The sequence below is a fragment of the Camelus ferus genome, chromosome 2, assembly GCF_009834535.1.
Source record: "Camelus ferus isolate YT-003-E chromosome 2, BCGSAC_Cfer_1.0, whole genome shotgun sequence".
Lineage (NCBI taxonomy): Eukaryota > Metazoa > Chordata > Mammalia > Artiodactyla > Camelidae > Camelus > Camelus ferus.
The window spans coordinates 36,204,608-36,220,719 of NC_045697.1; the positions used below are offsets into that span (position 1 = coordinate 36,204,608).

The following is a 16,112-nucleotide window of genomic DNA, read 5'->3' on the forward strand; positions in this document are numbered from 1 at the left end:
TGGCGATTACGTCTGTGAGGACAGATGGGGGTAGGTACAAGTGAGCTGCTGGAAATACTGTACATCCCCGTGGGTGCGTACATATGAAAACTTCCTTAGTCCACAGACTTATGATTTGTGCTAAGTGGTACTTTAATGAAAAATAAAACAGGGACTCCACTGCTGAAATCCCTGCAATGGCTCCATCACGGTCTGTGGGATAAAGTCTAAATTCCTCAGGAAGGTGAACAAAGTGCTTTGTAATCTAGCCCCTCCAGACCCTCTCATCTCAACTCCCAGTGCTGCACACGTGCACAGGCTCCAGGCATGTGTTCCCCCTGAAATTCTCTCTACAGGTCATTCCATTGCTTACCTCCATGCTTCTGTTTCTGCTGTCCGCTCTGACTAGAGAGGCATCAACATGCTGTCCCCCTGATGCCCTCCTAGTCCTCAGGGAATCGCTCGACTCTGCCCCTTGGTGACGACTCCCTGGCCTCCCTGGGACTGAGTCAGGAGCATCTTCTCCTCGGTTGTTCTGTGTATCTTTCATCTGTCCTATAATTTATGACAGTTATCATTCCGTACTTTAGTTGACATTTTACATGTCTGTTTCCCCACTAAAGATAAGGCTCCTCAAGGGCAAGAATCATGTATTTTCCAGCTCCATATCCTTACTTCCTGGCACGGTGCCTATCACACAGAAGGTGCCTGATAAACATCTATTGAATTTGAACCGGAAAATGCACAGTAGGACATACAACTGGTAGCCAAGAATAAGGACATTTTAATCAGTATTAGTTTAAAGAAACTGAAACCTTTTAGGGCATAAGAAAGCAGAGATAGGTGAAGTAAAGAATCAGAATGAATAGCTCAGTCTTCCAAAATGAGGTTTTTTTTTTAAGTCCACCTTTAAAAAGTTAAATTTAACAGATTAAGAGGAGAGAAGCAGCCATGATGATAATTTAAGGGTTTGGGTTTGTGGGTGCAGGGCATGCATTAGGTCAGGATATTCACAATAGCAGTAATAATACCTAATTGTAGTATCTAACATTTATTGACTGCTTACTATCTACTAAGCAATTTGCCTTCATTATCTGATTTAATCTTCAAAGCAAGCCCTTGAAGGTCTGCTATTAATCTCCATTTTATGTATTAGGAAACTGATGCTCCAAGAGGATAAGGCACCTGCTGGAGGTCACACAGACGGGATGTGGCAGAGTTCAGGTTCTACCTGGGCCTGTGAAGCTCCGGAGCCTGCGGCAGTAAGACTTTTGTCAGTCACTCCCAAACGAGCATCTCAGAAGCCCAGAGCATAGTGGGGTGGTAAGTGGAAAAGTGACACAGCTTCTTTCTCGTGTTTACTTGGAGCATTTAAACGTCCATAGCTGGAGACCTACCCTTGAGAAAGAACGCCTGGGAATCCCAGAGGTAAAGAAAGTAGCCTAAAAATAGGCCCATTGCAAAACCACATATGAAGCTGTGTGGCAATTTCCTGTAAGGTATTCAGCCCAGTACCTCTAGGACAAAACAGAACCATCCTAGAGGAAGCTACAAGAAGACATATCTGAAGAAATGGCTACCAATGGCCACATGCCAAAAAAGAAAAGGAAAGAAAAGAGAGAGATAAAAGAAAACACCCAGATTCAACAGAATCTTATGACAGACTCATGGGTCCTGCAACAACCCACAAGCACACATTATACTAAATGTCCAGGCCAGCTGAATCCCATCTCGTTTATTTCGGGCAAATCTTGGACACAGTATATTTAGTGTGGCTTCCTAGGGTTTCAATTATTGGTGCATTTGCCCATTTGCTTGGCCTCTCTTCTGACTAGCTGAAGTGAAAAGGACCTCTCTGGCCACAGCAGACCACCATCAGAAGAACCACTATCCTCTCTGAGACTCTTAATGTGGTTCAGTCCTAGACCTGGTCCTTAACTGAAAAGGGAGAGTAATAAAGTGGCCCCAGATGAACATGTGTACCCCTGGCACCTTTACCAAATTATATTGCCAGATCTTTCTATGTTATTCTTCAAGGTACCTCCCAAAACCAACATTTCCAGGGTGTCCTGCTACTCTGTAATATAGCTAAAAGAATTTTTTCCCCCTCAGGTCATAGGGGAAGGCAAACAGACACATTTTTTACATTGACAGGCCTAGAAAAATAACAATGCACTGCCTGTATTACACAATGGGGCCTTGTATTTTTACAGCTAAGCTGCACTGAAAATGCAGCCAGTGGACCCAGACTAAATCAATTTAATGACCTCAGGTGAGGACCCAGGGGAATGTCCATTTTACAGCAAACCCTGACCATGCAGCCTCGGCCACAATAATTGGGCCCCATCAACATCTCTAAAATGTTAATGTGAAATGTATGTTTTAGCCCCCAAAGAAATGACAGCTCCTGGGCTTAAGGAAAGGGAACACAGCCAGTTTCATAGGAAAGAGCTGATTCTGTTTTACCCACAACAAAAGGACTTAACGTCTAATATTTTTTCCTAAAAATTAGTCAATTAAATTGTATAATTGTACATGAATGACAATTTGAACAATAACAAGTAGTGTGAACTAGCCTGACTCCCACCTAGAGACATGATTTTCCACAGGATTTTTGGTATACAGTATATTGTGTTTCTTTCTAATTGGTAGCTTCCCTAGTGAGGAACCACTTTTAGCCACTAATAATTTGTTGCTATACTTTCTTCCATGTCCTTCAGTTTTAGATTCCTGTATATATGGGGAGGGAAGAAGAATAAGGGTGCTGACTGGGGAGACTAAAGACAAACAATGAGGCTGTAGAAGGAGATATTGGGAAAAGGAGGAAAGTTGAGTACAGATGATAAAGACCAAAAAAGCAGAAACAAGGAGCTTGCTCATCAACACGGGGAGAAAGTAAGTGCCATTCAAGGCTGGGAGGGAGGGTAACTGCAGGCCTCTCATTAGTTTTCCAATGTGGTTGAGCAGAGAAGTCAAGTCACATATACCTTGTCTTGTGCTAGCAGCCAAAAAGTAAAGTTACCAACAGCGATGCTGAGCAGCTAACAGGCAATGCAGAGACTAGCAGGACCACCCACCTTATAGAACAAGGACAGCTCAGAGGGTAGAGAAGCACTCAGCACCCTCAGCATAAGCCCTCTCTGGAATTCAAGCAAAGGGAATCTCCCCCGCATCCTCAGCACCTAATTTGCCTGTGTAGCTGTGACTATCAGATAAGATCTGCCCATTTAACAGGCAGTTGAATTTATTATTAACTCAGCTCATTTCAAATCTAATTACAAACATGATGAATCTGAACAGTCTTCTTTAAATAACAATGCTAAGACAGGGATGGCAATTTTAGTATCCCATGATATTAAATGGATTATTTAAGTAAGAGTCCTATGTCATTTGTAAGTAATACTTTACCGGTATATTTCCATGTAATTGAGGAGAGCAGAGCAGGAGATTCATTTACTTTAAGATCTGAATTAATGTTATAATTAGTAAAACAAAAGTATGTTTTTGATATAGTCAGACAACCACATAGAGAGTTGACTGTGTCTTCTGTTCAAATACACATAATGTTCCAGGGAAAATGGCTGTTTTAAATATGCGCAGAATTGCAGGGGCCTGGCTGCACACTGGAGTCACCTGGCGAGCTTTACAAATTGTTATTCCCAGGGCACACCCCAGGCCAATGACTTTAGAATCTCTGCAGGTGAAATCAGGTGCCAATAGTTTTAAAACTCCTCAAGTGATTCCAATTTTCAGTCAAAGTTCAAAACTATTGCCAAAAAGGAAAGCAAGACAGCCCCTAAGATGCTGCCTTTAACTGAATCTTTTGGCCGGGATCTATCACCCGACCTTTTTTTAGCCCACATCTGGAATCTTACCCACCACTAGTTTTGGGATTTGCCTCCCCAAATGAACAAACAAACAAAGCTGTGAATAAAATTTCTTTGGTATGGTACACAATGATATAACAGATGTTGCAGAATACTTGTGTCACTAAAAGCAATAATAATATAATAGTGTTGTATTTTAAATAATTTTAATATTTATAAAAGTATATAAAAGCTTAAAATATCATTATAAGTATATAATGATTAATGTTGTTGTTGTTGTTGTTGTTGTTGTTGTTGTTATTATTATTATTATTATTATTATTATTATTATTATTATTATTATTATTATTATTATTATTATCCATTGAACCCCTACTATATGCTGGGTCATGTGCTGGTTAAATCCTCCCAAAGCTGTGAAAGAGAGGTTTCATTAGCCTTATTTTACAGATGAAGAAACCTAGTAAAGGACAGAGCCACCACTTGGAACTACCATGGACTTGGCATGACAACATTTTATCTTATTCAATCTTCAAAGCAACCATATGGAGTAGACATTTTAGAGATGAGGAAACTGAGGTTCAGAGATAAACTATCCTGGGGTCCTGTATGTACCAAATGGCAGAGCTGGGGTGTGGATCCTGGCTGTGCCTGACTTCAAAGCCTGCCTGATCACTTAAACATTAAGTTAAAAAACAAGCAGAGCCCAATTTGCCAGTCTCCATTTTGCAAATGCCTTCTAGTAACATCTCTTTTTCTTTTTCCTGACTGTGGCTGGGAAGGGGTGATCTGCAGGCCTCTTTTTCCATATAGCCAAGTTTCAAAAACTAATTCAGTACAGTAACTCAACTCAAGGCTCCTTACATGGCAGGAGATTGGCTGAAAAGATCTCCGTTATTCTCAGAACAAAGTATTGCTCCTTGCAATTTTGCAATCTGAAATTTTATGTATTAAGAAATCTCTAGATCTATAGTAACTAGATACATAAAGCAAATTCCTATTTCTTCTTTTTTAATGATAATCTTTCCACTTTAAGTGAGAAGAATAGAATCTCCTATTGACAGGGTTCCTAGACTCATTTGGTCCAGTTTTCTCATTTGTTTAAAAATGGTGATACTGAGGTCTAGAAAAATGATTCTTTCAAATGAACCAAAAATTTTTTAGACCAAGACAGTATGCTCTGCTGATTGGCCATGGAATTAATGAAGAACACACAGTGGTTTAAAAAAAGAAATTAAACATTGTAGAATTAGGTCAGAGTGCTAAGAACTAGAGGCCCAGTTAATTCTACTTCCTTTCCATAGAATTCCTCTATGAAAAAGATACCATGCTCTGTATTATTTCAAAGCTATCACAGGGGTATCAAGGAGGGTCATTTGGCCCAGGCTCTGACCTATGAAGGGCCTCAAAATGTGGGTACATGGCATAATGACATTTGTCTTTTCCATTCTCATTCTCTTATGAGTACACAATGTCCTGTGATATCACAACAGACGATGCAAAAGGAGACGGGAGACTCCACCTGTCTTTTATTGATCAAGACAGTAAAGAAACTTGCAAAAATATAAAACAATGCCACTCACTATATATATGTACTTTTTTGTTTTTGAAAATACAGGTTTTTTTGGTAAAGGTATGTTTACTTTCTATGTTTACATAGTTTGTTGCTATGCCAACATGTAATGGAGTTATTATTGTCCATTTTAATTTCTAATAGATAAACAGTAATAGATAAAACATATTTAAAAAGCTCTTTGAGGTTTCTGAATTATTTATAAGAATGGGCAGAGATCCTGAAGACCATAAAGTTCCAGAACTGGTGCTTTACTGGGTCATAACACCTAGAGTGAACTATGAATTCAGAATTTATCCTACATTTACTAGTGCATAGCAAAAATAAACTGCATTATATTTTTGGTTAAATACATTTACCAAGTACTTTTATACAAATAGCATATAACAGAATATCAATAATGAAAATATAAATATTTAAAACATTTGATAATTTTTGTAAGCCTATTTTAACATTTCTCTATTTTAAATGTGGTAAGAGCTTAAACAACATTAGACCTTTCTCAAGTTCTGAACATCCATTAGTGAAAGAAACATGAAATTGAACTCAGGTTCGGCATTGTCAACACTAATGGCTAGTAGTTTATTGGGTACTTACTCTGTGCCAGGCCTGTTTCTAAGTGTTTTCCACTTGTTCTCTCATTGAGCCCTCACGACAATATTAGAGGATGGCTTGTCCAAGGTCGTCTTTTTCTGGTAAGCAGGGGAGCCGGGATTCAGACCCAAGGAGTCTGTCTCCAGAGCCCCTGCTCTAAACCACTGCATGGACCACTATGACATACCCAGTCCACGCCTGTTTTAGGAACCTTCATCTCCTACTTGCCAGAGTAAAGGCATTTTGAGTGCAAATGGGGAAATGGGAAGTACAAATCAGAAAGGCTCTTAAGTGGATGATGGGATGTGGATGACGGGATGTGGATGAGAGTCCTTGGTTCTGCCTTCTGCTGCCTTTACATTGTGGGTTCCTTGAGGGCAGAGTTCTGTTTACTGCCATTGTATTATTTATTCATTTAGAAAATAACACCCTGTGTGTGAAGTGCTTCAGGGCGGGGAGATCAGACAGTAGTTTTTAAGGACTTCTTCCCTGGGGAGGTGTGTCACAGAAATTCTCATAAAGGCAATATGTTCCCCTATTTACATTATGCAAATCTGATCGTCTCACTCAGTCTGTCTTCAGCACTTTATTTAAAAGGAAACGTGATAGCAATAGACAATGATACAAGAGAAACCATAGGTCACTTTTCGCAAACCCAAATTTGGATAGAGGGGTGACAGCCAGCTGGCCTGATGTTATTACATCCAGATGTGGCACAGCCTTTAGCCTGGGGAGGTGTGTTATTAGGTGATTTGAAAATATACATTATTATTATTGTAATTACAAAAGACAACATAGAACATCATCAACCTCAGTAGTAGTACTATTAACATTATTCACAGTCTCTCATGGAAGAGTTATCTTTGTTTTCATCAAGCTCCTTACTTCTGTATGGGCAACAGCTGGTTTTGGAAATTTTCCCCTGCATTTCTGCTCAAACTCAATCCTAGTTATCAGAGAATCAAACAAAGAATTATAGGTATTCTTTGCTTAAGCATCTTAACATATACACCTACTAGAAAAATAATATTCCTAAGTCAGCTGGGGTATTCAGGAGTGGGGAGAATGGTATTCTGACTAATAACCAAAATTAGGAGCTCTTCCTACCTGTGTTTTTAAAAATTTAATCACATATTACAACTTTTATCCCACCATAATATAAATGTAACAGCAGGATAAAATACTATTCAAGTGTGACACACAGAAAAAGAAAGTGTTTTCGCTTCAGGTGAGAGGCATTGCAATATTACATGTGCGATTAGGCACAAGTACACTTGCTTTTCGAGTGCACTGCAGGGATTCAGTCTCTTGAGTAACAAGACTGCTATCATTACATGGAACCCATATAATTTAATAGGTGTACAGTGACATGAAACCACTATTAAAAATGTGAAATAACCTTGGCCTACCAAGGAAAGTATCATTCATCTAGTTATTTCCTGAGTTCTTTTCACATTGAGATGACAAAATGGAGACTTCACTTACAAAAATGTATGTTCATACTTAAAATATGTAAAACCAAGTCCGGCATATAATAAAAGGAGCTTAACATGGTGAGGATTGATTTAGCAATTTCTTCATCTTCACAATTGGAAATAATAATTGGAATAAAGATTTTGTTTGACTTTATTCAAAATTTATTTGTGAATACTGATTTTATGACTTTCAACTTAAATGTATAAATCAGTCTTTATATTAGAAGTGCTAAGAAAAAACTCAGAGCAATTATTCTGTAAGCAGTTTGTTCCCCAGAGTAACAATTCTCCAAAGCTAATAAGGGAGGTATAGTTCCTTAGAGAAAAGGTACCATACAACACATTTAAAATAATAATTCCCATGTTATAAAGAGATAAAAAGGGAAGGAATAAGGGGGTCTGATTTCACTTTCATAAGTTTATTTAAAGATCCTTATGATCAAATTCTATTGTCCCCTTTAACAGATAAGGAAAGTGAAGCTCAGAGAGGTGAAGCTACTCGCCCAAAGTCTCCAGTCCGATAAACGGGGAAGTTATCTCCAGGACAGGAAGTTGGCTCCAGAGCAACAGTGCTTTATTGCTCGTTAACTGAGAAGAGTGAAAGACCACTACATAACCATGTAACTTGAAAAAGAATCACTGTTATTTGATTAAAGTACCCAGAATGTATTCAAAGCCTCTTCATCCCAACTGACTTTCTTAATCACCGAAATTAGATTTCCTTGATTAAATTAACCCTCTAGGACCACCCCAGATGCACATAATCGGCTCTTAGAAAAGGGCTCCTGTGGCAAATTCTCTGCTTATCAGAATTTTATTCTAGCTAAACTCAAGGCATCAGCTGTCTATCCTGGATTTTGTATCATTTGTGGCTAATATTGAGGCAAACTGTAGTTTCACACTCCTGTTTCCTTCCTTCCTTAACACGTTTGCTCTTTATATAAACATCAGTGTTATCTCAAGTTTACCTTCACTCTTTTGGCAATAGCTCCCAACACATCCATTTTTGATCAAAACATTGGAAGCAGTGGGAAAGGTGCTATTAAAACACTTCCAGCAACGCCCTGGGAATACAAATGAATTTATGGAAATTGTAAGTGAAGGGAGGGATTTATTACTTGGATAGATATTCTGATGATAAAATTGAGCTCACTTATGCTTCATTTTCAAAACTAGAAGCAACATTATTTACTTTCTACACCAACCTAGATCTCCAAAGGTCTTCGAAAGCAGACATGAGACAGTAAGATGTAATGGCTTGGAGGTGAAGACCCGTTACTGAACAAGCTCACTTTCAGAAGATGCCCTAATGCAATGAAGTATGAAATTATTTATGTGGAAAAAGAAACAACTAGAGCCTTAAAATATGCCCCACGAAGTGTGAATGCTACCCCCAACACTATTTATGAGAACTTGGGCAAGTTTCTTAACAATTGAGCTTCAATTTCCTCATTTGAAAACTAGGCATTTAACAGGCACAGATTTCTTAGGGTTCAATGAGATAATTCACGTAAAGTAGTTAGTTTAGTGCTTGGCACATAGAAAATGCTCAATAAATTATTATTTATAATTAAAATATTATTAATATTTTATTTTGGGCCATTTATAGCTTTCCACTAGGATGAGTGTTTCTAGTAGCTTACTTATATACATGTATTTCTTTTCAAGAAGTAGTCAATTAGTTTTCCCAATAGTTATAGAAGGCAAAAAAAAGGGGGAAAAACAATCAGAAAAATAGAAAGGGAGGGGAGAGAACTCTACTCATGGCAGCAGACACCTTGAGAGTGGCAGGGAAACTTTCAGCAGAAGATGATCTCAGGAGAATAATTATTACACAAATGACAAGCAAGTAATTAGCAGTAGTCATAGATCACTTATACCATTTAGCATGATAAATTCAGTAGGGCTCTTATGAGTTAAGAATATTCATACCATATATAAATTAATTCAAGGCTATAGACCAGGGAAGTAAGGGGAAAGGATAATAGACATAAACGTTAGTATAAATACAAGAGGGAAATCTGGAAAGAAAATGAATACTTCTACTGTAAGAACACTTATGATACAAATAATAAGTCAGATGTCAGATTAGGAGAAAGCATGGAAAAGTTCTGCAATCCTGCTGAGTAACTGTCCTAGCAAACCATTAATATTACTCTGGTTCACCTAACAGATTTTATTATTTTCCTCAAACAATACTTAGTCATATTTAAAGACATCAACTGTTATTCTGCTTTTATACTAATAATATCACTTCAAAGTATGTCATAGTATCTTTTAGGCCAACATTATTCAAAAACATTGCCATTCTATTCCAAAATCTTTTGTCTTGGAAAAATAATTTTATAATAATTTTCTCTCTTTCCCATTTGGTTTCTGTTATCATATCTTAACAAAATAGAGTTTGGTTTCTTTCTAACTTAGAAAAATTAAATACCTTAATGCTTCCTGTTGCCATTCCACTACCATACTATATGCTTTGTCATTTTTCAACAGTTTTAGCACATGCACACTACAACCCTATACACTGGAGAAATGAATAAGGTTGATGACTGAAGATTTAAAAGTGAAAATGATGAACTGAGCCCTTGAATAAGAACACCATATGTTTTTCATCCATTTTCTTGCTACTGTATTCCTTGAACAGCTCTTACAAGAATAAAACCTTAAGGAACATGAATTTGTGGCAAGACCAGACAGAATATTCTGGAACTATGCTTTGAAGTAAAATCATTCCATTAACATCAGGAGATTTAATACCGCCATTTCACCATGAAAATAATCACAGATGAATGGTCTGACCAGGACTAATTTCTTTGAAGTTCTCTAAATTTGAGCATTAAAAACAGTGCTTGACAAAACTCTTTACCTTATCAAAAAATTACAAAGAAAACAACTTGCAGGCAAAGCTCAATCTCATTTGGCTTGTAACTAAAATCAAAGCTGCAACGTTAAGCAAAATTAAAAAGTGTATGAGAATCATGTTATTAAGACAACCTAAATTTGAGAGCCTGACCTTTAGTGCTTATTTTAGAGTTATTGAGGTGATGAAGTAACTGATAGGGTGACAGCGACCATTCAGCAATCAAATCAGAACAATCAATGTGTGATCTTTCCCTGTGATCATTTTATGATACGTGTTCAAATTCTGTACCAGGAAGTGCAGCTGTAAAAACAAATTTTATAGTTGAAGCAAAACACAAAAAAATGGGTATCACAGGTTCAGAGGAACATTTCCTTGCACCTGAATGAGTCCTTTGGGGTGTTAGGGAGTTGGAACATTAAAAACTGAAGGCCTTTCTCAGTGCTCTAGTAGCCCCCTTCCAAGCAAGATTAGACAGAGCTTTAGCACATGCTGTTCCTTCTGTCTGGAAAACCTTTCACACTCCCTGCCTCATTCACTCAGCTTACCTTCAGATCTCAGCTGAAGTGTTATTTCCTTGCGGAGGATGTCTAGCCTGACTTCCCAGATTCAACCTTCCTATAATAGTGTACCTCTCTTCCATAGCACGTGTCACAGCTGCAACTGTACGTTTTTATGTGTGGTTTTTGATCAGTTTCCTCCATTAGACTATATGCATCGTGAAGGAAAGGGGTCATGGATGCTTGTTCTCACCTTATAACCCCAGAACCTAGCAGAGTTAGGCACAGGATAGGTGTCTGGGAGTTGAATCTTCCACCATTTTGTTAATTGCTCTGTCATTCCTTGAATGGCCGTGACTTGCCCCATTCCCTCCTGTCTTAACTAGAGTTCTACCCCTAGGCAAGTGTAGGATAGTGGTACCTCTCCTATCACCCAATCTTACTTGGTTCCTTTCTACCTTCTTCCCCTCTTCCTTCTCCTGGTAGCCTCATGCTGCTGAAAACATGGACCAAAATATACAGGATTAGAATGGAGATTTCAATCCTACATATCTTGGCCTTCTAGCTTCCTTACTCATCTTTACGTGCTTTAGTCATCCTGGAGCTCACACCTTCTTCTTGGTCAATATGGTCAGCATTCATTCATACCTACACTTCAATAAAGGCTTTCTGGAGGTGGATCTTAACCAAAAGAGTGGCACTGTGGCAAAGTTTTGGAACAGGTATGTGCCTTGAATTGATTTCATAGCAAGGCCACTGATGATAGGCCCCTGAGTACAGGAGTCATCACCAACTCATAAAGGAATCCAGGGAATAAAGAGTCTGCTTTCTTCTATGACCAGGAGGGGAAGGGGGCTGATAGAGTTTGAGACTCAAGAGGCTAGGAGGAGTCCATCACAGGGAGAAATCCAGAATATCAGATCCTAACAGTCTACAGAGTATTTGGCAAGCCCTTATTGTTTTCCAGACTATAGCCAGAACCAGCTTGTTCATAAACACTTCCCTATGGCTTTGTAAAACTCAGGTATTAATGTAACATGTGCTTACTGACATAGCTTGTGATGGCAAGAAAATAAAAGATGGCCAAGTAGAGCAAGTGTGAAAGAGCTTTTGAAATTTTAATTAATAGATTTTATTTTTTGAGAAGTTTTAGATTTAGAGGAAAATTGAGCGGGAAGTACAGAGAGTTTCTGTATTATCCTCCAGCCCCTCTCCACAGTTTCTAAAGTGTCTCTTTAAAAAACAATACATTTAACTGCCAGAAATAAAATGCTTTAAAATCTGTTCCCTTTGTTTCATGTTAATTGGCAAATTTTCTCTTTAAGATAAAGATCAATACTAACTAGCCTATTTTAAATGACTTTTTAGTTTATTTCAGAAGTAGAAAAGATAATAAATACTGATGAAAGAAAAGGAAGGAAGGAAGGAAGGAAGGAAGGAAGGAAGGAAGGAAGGAAGAAAGAAAGAAAGAAAGAAAGAAAGAAAGAAAGAAAGAGAGAGAGAGAGAAAGAAAGAAAAGAAAAGAAAAGAAAGAAAAGAAAAGAAAAGTAAAGAAAGAAAAAAATTCAAACATAAATCCTTCACTCAAAGGTAACTATAAAAAGTTTATTGGTATAAATCTTTCCATACTTTTTCCTGTGTATGTATTTTTAATTTTTAAAAACAAAACTGGGATAAAATTCTATATTAGTTTTGTGAAACAGATGGTAATTATCCACACAAGGGACATCCTGGCCATCTCTGCATTTCGTTAAGTATTCTTCAACATTATTGTTAATGGGAGCATACTATTCCATTTTATGGACAATCATCATCTATTTAACCAATGCCTCCCAGCTTTGGATATTTAATATTTATTTTTGAAACTGCAAGCATCTACTTTCTCAAATCCACTCTTTTATACATCTTTAAAGAATGGCAATTTGTAGGGTGGGAAAACCAATGCAGTGAAACACTAGACAATTTATTTTAATCTTTATACAAGATACTAGTGTTGGCAAGGCGGGAAAGAAGAAAAGCTCTTCCTATGACCCTTGTTTAACTTCAGACAGATGTGCACGGTTCAAGGCCAGCAAAGTGATAAATAGGTTTTGGCAGCTCATTCTCCCTACCTTGAGTAGTATTACAGTGTGTCATTGGAGTGGATCATTTAGAGCAGGAAGCCAAGGACACTGTGTGGTGTTCTCCCAGGATAAATTCACAGATACCTCATAGAAGGCTTTGGCAAGATTCTCAGTATACACAGAGAAGCATAGAAAGTGGCTTTATTTTAAGGCTCAGATTCAGCTGAAGGATCCGCTAGGGAATCCAGAGAAGGGAATGCCTGGGCTTGGGTTAAAATAGCTGGTTTATTCTTGCTTTCACAGAGCACAAAGGCTTTACTGATTTGCCCCGCAGTCATCTGCTAATCTCACACCTTGAGATAAGTAATACACACACATCCTCATTAACACTGAGTCAGTGACTCTGAAGGGAAGGATATCCAGGAGACTGAATTTCTAATTCACACTGAGTTACTATACTTCCATATCTCATTACAATTCAGTGTAGCTATCAGCCCACTACAGACGAGGCAAAGAAGTTTCTTCAACAAAAGCAGCCATATATCAAATTTCCTGTGAAATTTCCCAAATGCTATGCTTTAAACTTGCAGTAGTCAGTCATGAGTATATAATTTTACCTTCTAAGTGACTTTTTTAAAGACAGAGCTCTGCAATGAAAAAAAAAAATGCTACCTTTGTTTATCCATCTTTTTATAACCAACTTTTCTTCAAAATGGGAAAAATTCTTTCTAGTTAGTTTTTATTCCCCTGATAATAAAAGTAATGCAACACAATACCATAAAAATCCATACAAAATAGAAAGTAAAAATCAACTTTAATTTCATCATCCAAAGATAGATGCTATTAAATGGTTGGATAGCTGGTGTATATTGTTAAGAGACTGTTTTCTCCCTGACACTTAAGTATTTAAAAAGACATGTTAGACATACTTGCTTTGTAACCTTCCTTTCCACTCTAACAATATGCATATACATCTTTCTTTGTCAATCAAATTGGTTTTTTTATGGCTGCATAATTAATTATTTTTAATACTTAAAAAATCCTGATATAGTTTTACTTTGACAATTAAATTAGTAAGACTTTTTTTTTTCTTTTTTAGGGTCATGTGTTTAATGTTGACATCTGACTTGCTTCTAAAGAAACTTCATAGCAGACATTAATTAAAATAAATAGCCCAACCATTTACAGCTACAAATTTCTGCATAAGAAAAGACTATGCACAATAAAAACAAAAATAAAACTATTAAAATGTCTTAAAAATGTTTAATTTTTTTGAGCTGGTTTTATTAGTTGTTTACTTTTGAAAAGGATTAAATTAGAATTTTTGACATTTTATGTGTTGCTCAACATGTGTTACTTAAAACGAGGTACAAACAGGAAGATTAGATGATTAGTACAAAGCAAAAATATTAAAAGAAAAATTCAATTAAACTAAGAAAGATGTTTGTTAGGCTTTATTAATTTGAAGTTAAATTAATTATGAAAAGCAAAAGTCATTTAATTTTCAAAAAGAATCTTGATTAGTATCTAAAATAATGAAAGAAAAGGGTATAGATAAAATTTTAAATTGCTTAAGAATCCTTTACATAATACATCATAAATAGAGTTCATGAAAAAGAAGTCATTGACTTACGATATGTAAAGTGATTGATTTAGGAGGGTAAATTAAAATAAGAAACCATCATTATCAAATGATATGGATGCTGTATATATGATAGCACCAAATGTATGCTTATTGATTATTTCCTCCTCTCCTGCTCACAGCACAGACTGATGATCATCTAGAAAGACACCCCTAATCTGTGAGGTTTACAAAATAAAATGGCTGATTTTACTTTGAAACAGTGTTTTTTTGGTAATGTTTATAAATTACAATAGATCTCGTTAAGATTCTGATGAAAGCTCTATTTGAAATATATATCCTTATTACTCTATTTGAAATACGCATCCATACTATTTCAGACACAGGAGACTCTCCCTTTAGATATTCTCCCTTCTTGTTTAGCACTGGAGGCCCTGGGAGAAAAAGACTACATTTCTTACTTGCCCTTTAAGCGAGGCGTGGCCTTGTGACTCAGTTCTGGCCAATGCAAGCATAGGCGTCATGTTCAACTTCCGAGAAGTGTTCTTAAAGGTGGGAATCATGGCTTTCTTCCACTCCCTCCCCACTTTGACCTTCATTGCTAGCTTGAATGTGTAAGCTGTGATTTTGGACTGCGAGGAGAAAACCAGAGGCTTAGCAGAATAAAACGACGAAAGAGAAGGAGCCTGGGCCGCTGATGGTTGCAGAACTGCCCTATTGTCCTGGATGGCTTATCTCTGGAGTTAGTATAGTTTGAGAGAGAAATGACCTTACATTGTGTTAGGCCAGTTACTTGGTGTTCTGTCACTCACAGCTGAATCTAACATTAACTGATACAGGTACAAACACATCCACATTTTCATATAATATGACGGGAGGTGTCAGTGGATCCCAAATTAAGAATATCATTTCAGAAATATATATAGGATGCAATGATAATTACTTAATGTTTGTACTCTGTAATTAACAACTTTTTTCACATCTATTATCTCTCTTGATCGTCACAATAAGCCTGTGAAGTAAATATTATTTTTAGTCTCATCAGTTTATAGATTAAAAACAAACAAAAACCCCCACAAAACTGATTCAAAGGCAAAAACAAAGACAAAACTGAGGCCCAGGGTATATTTCTTACTTAAAGTTAATAATAGAGTGAAAACTGTAAGCAGGAGAATGATTCCTAACCCTATTCCCCTATCACTGTTCCAATGACTGCAATACATGTATAGGCATTCCTGACTTTTGTAAAAAATCATTCTTAAAAACATCTAAGGAAGTTAAATATGTATAGCTTAAAGGTAAGAGTTATATTCTATCAGGGAGATTCTATTTCCATATAATTAAACAAAATTTTAGACATTATAAAGTTCTTAATTATATTAAGTTATTTCTACTTTTTATCACCAGGTAATAATACAATTTGCATATGATTATTTAAAACATAGAAAGAAAAAAAAAACCTTTGTTTAATGTACAGTGCTTCACTAATGACATTGCCCCCACCTTTCCTCTGGTGATGAATTTTTTCCTCAGTGGTGTATAAGCCAAGACAGGCCAATTCAAGTGCTCCCATTACAACCTTATAAGTGGAACTGGTGGGACAAAACTTCTTCTCTGGTGGGTGACTGTTAGGATATGCGCCCAGGGACTCAGATA

General features: G+C 36.9%; 1 protein-coding gene across 3 annotated transcripts in view; it reads right to left on the reverse strand.

The window, feature by feature from the left end:
• SCFD2 (sec1 family domain containing 2) overlaps nucleotides 1-16,112 on the reverse strand; it is a 358,054-nt gene that overhangs the window by 154,314 nt on the left and 187,628 nt on the right. Inside the window, exon 6 of one of the 3 annotated variants that reach the window (XM_032497380.1) lies at nucleotides 24-534. The exons of the other annotated variants lie outside the window; for them this stretch is intronic. Within the exon in view, the coding sequence (XP_032353271.1) occupies nucleotides 269-534 (266 nt within the window). The 3' untranslated portion in view covers nucleotides 24-268. Of the gene's footprint in view, nucleotides 1-23; nucleotides 535-16,112 lie in introns of those variants that run through there. 3 annotated transcript variants of the gene reach the window in all.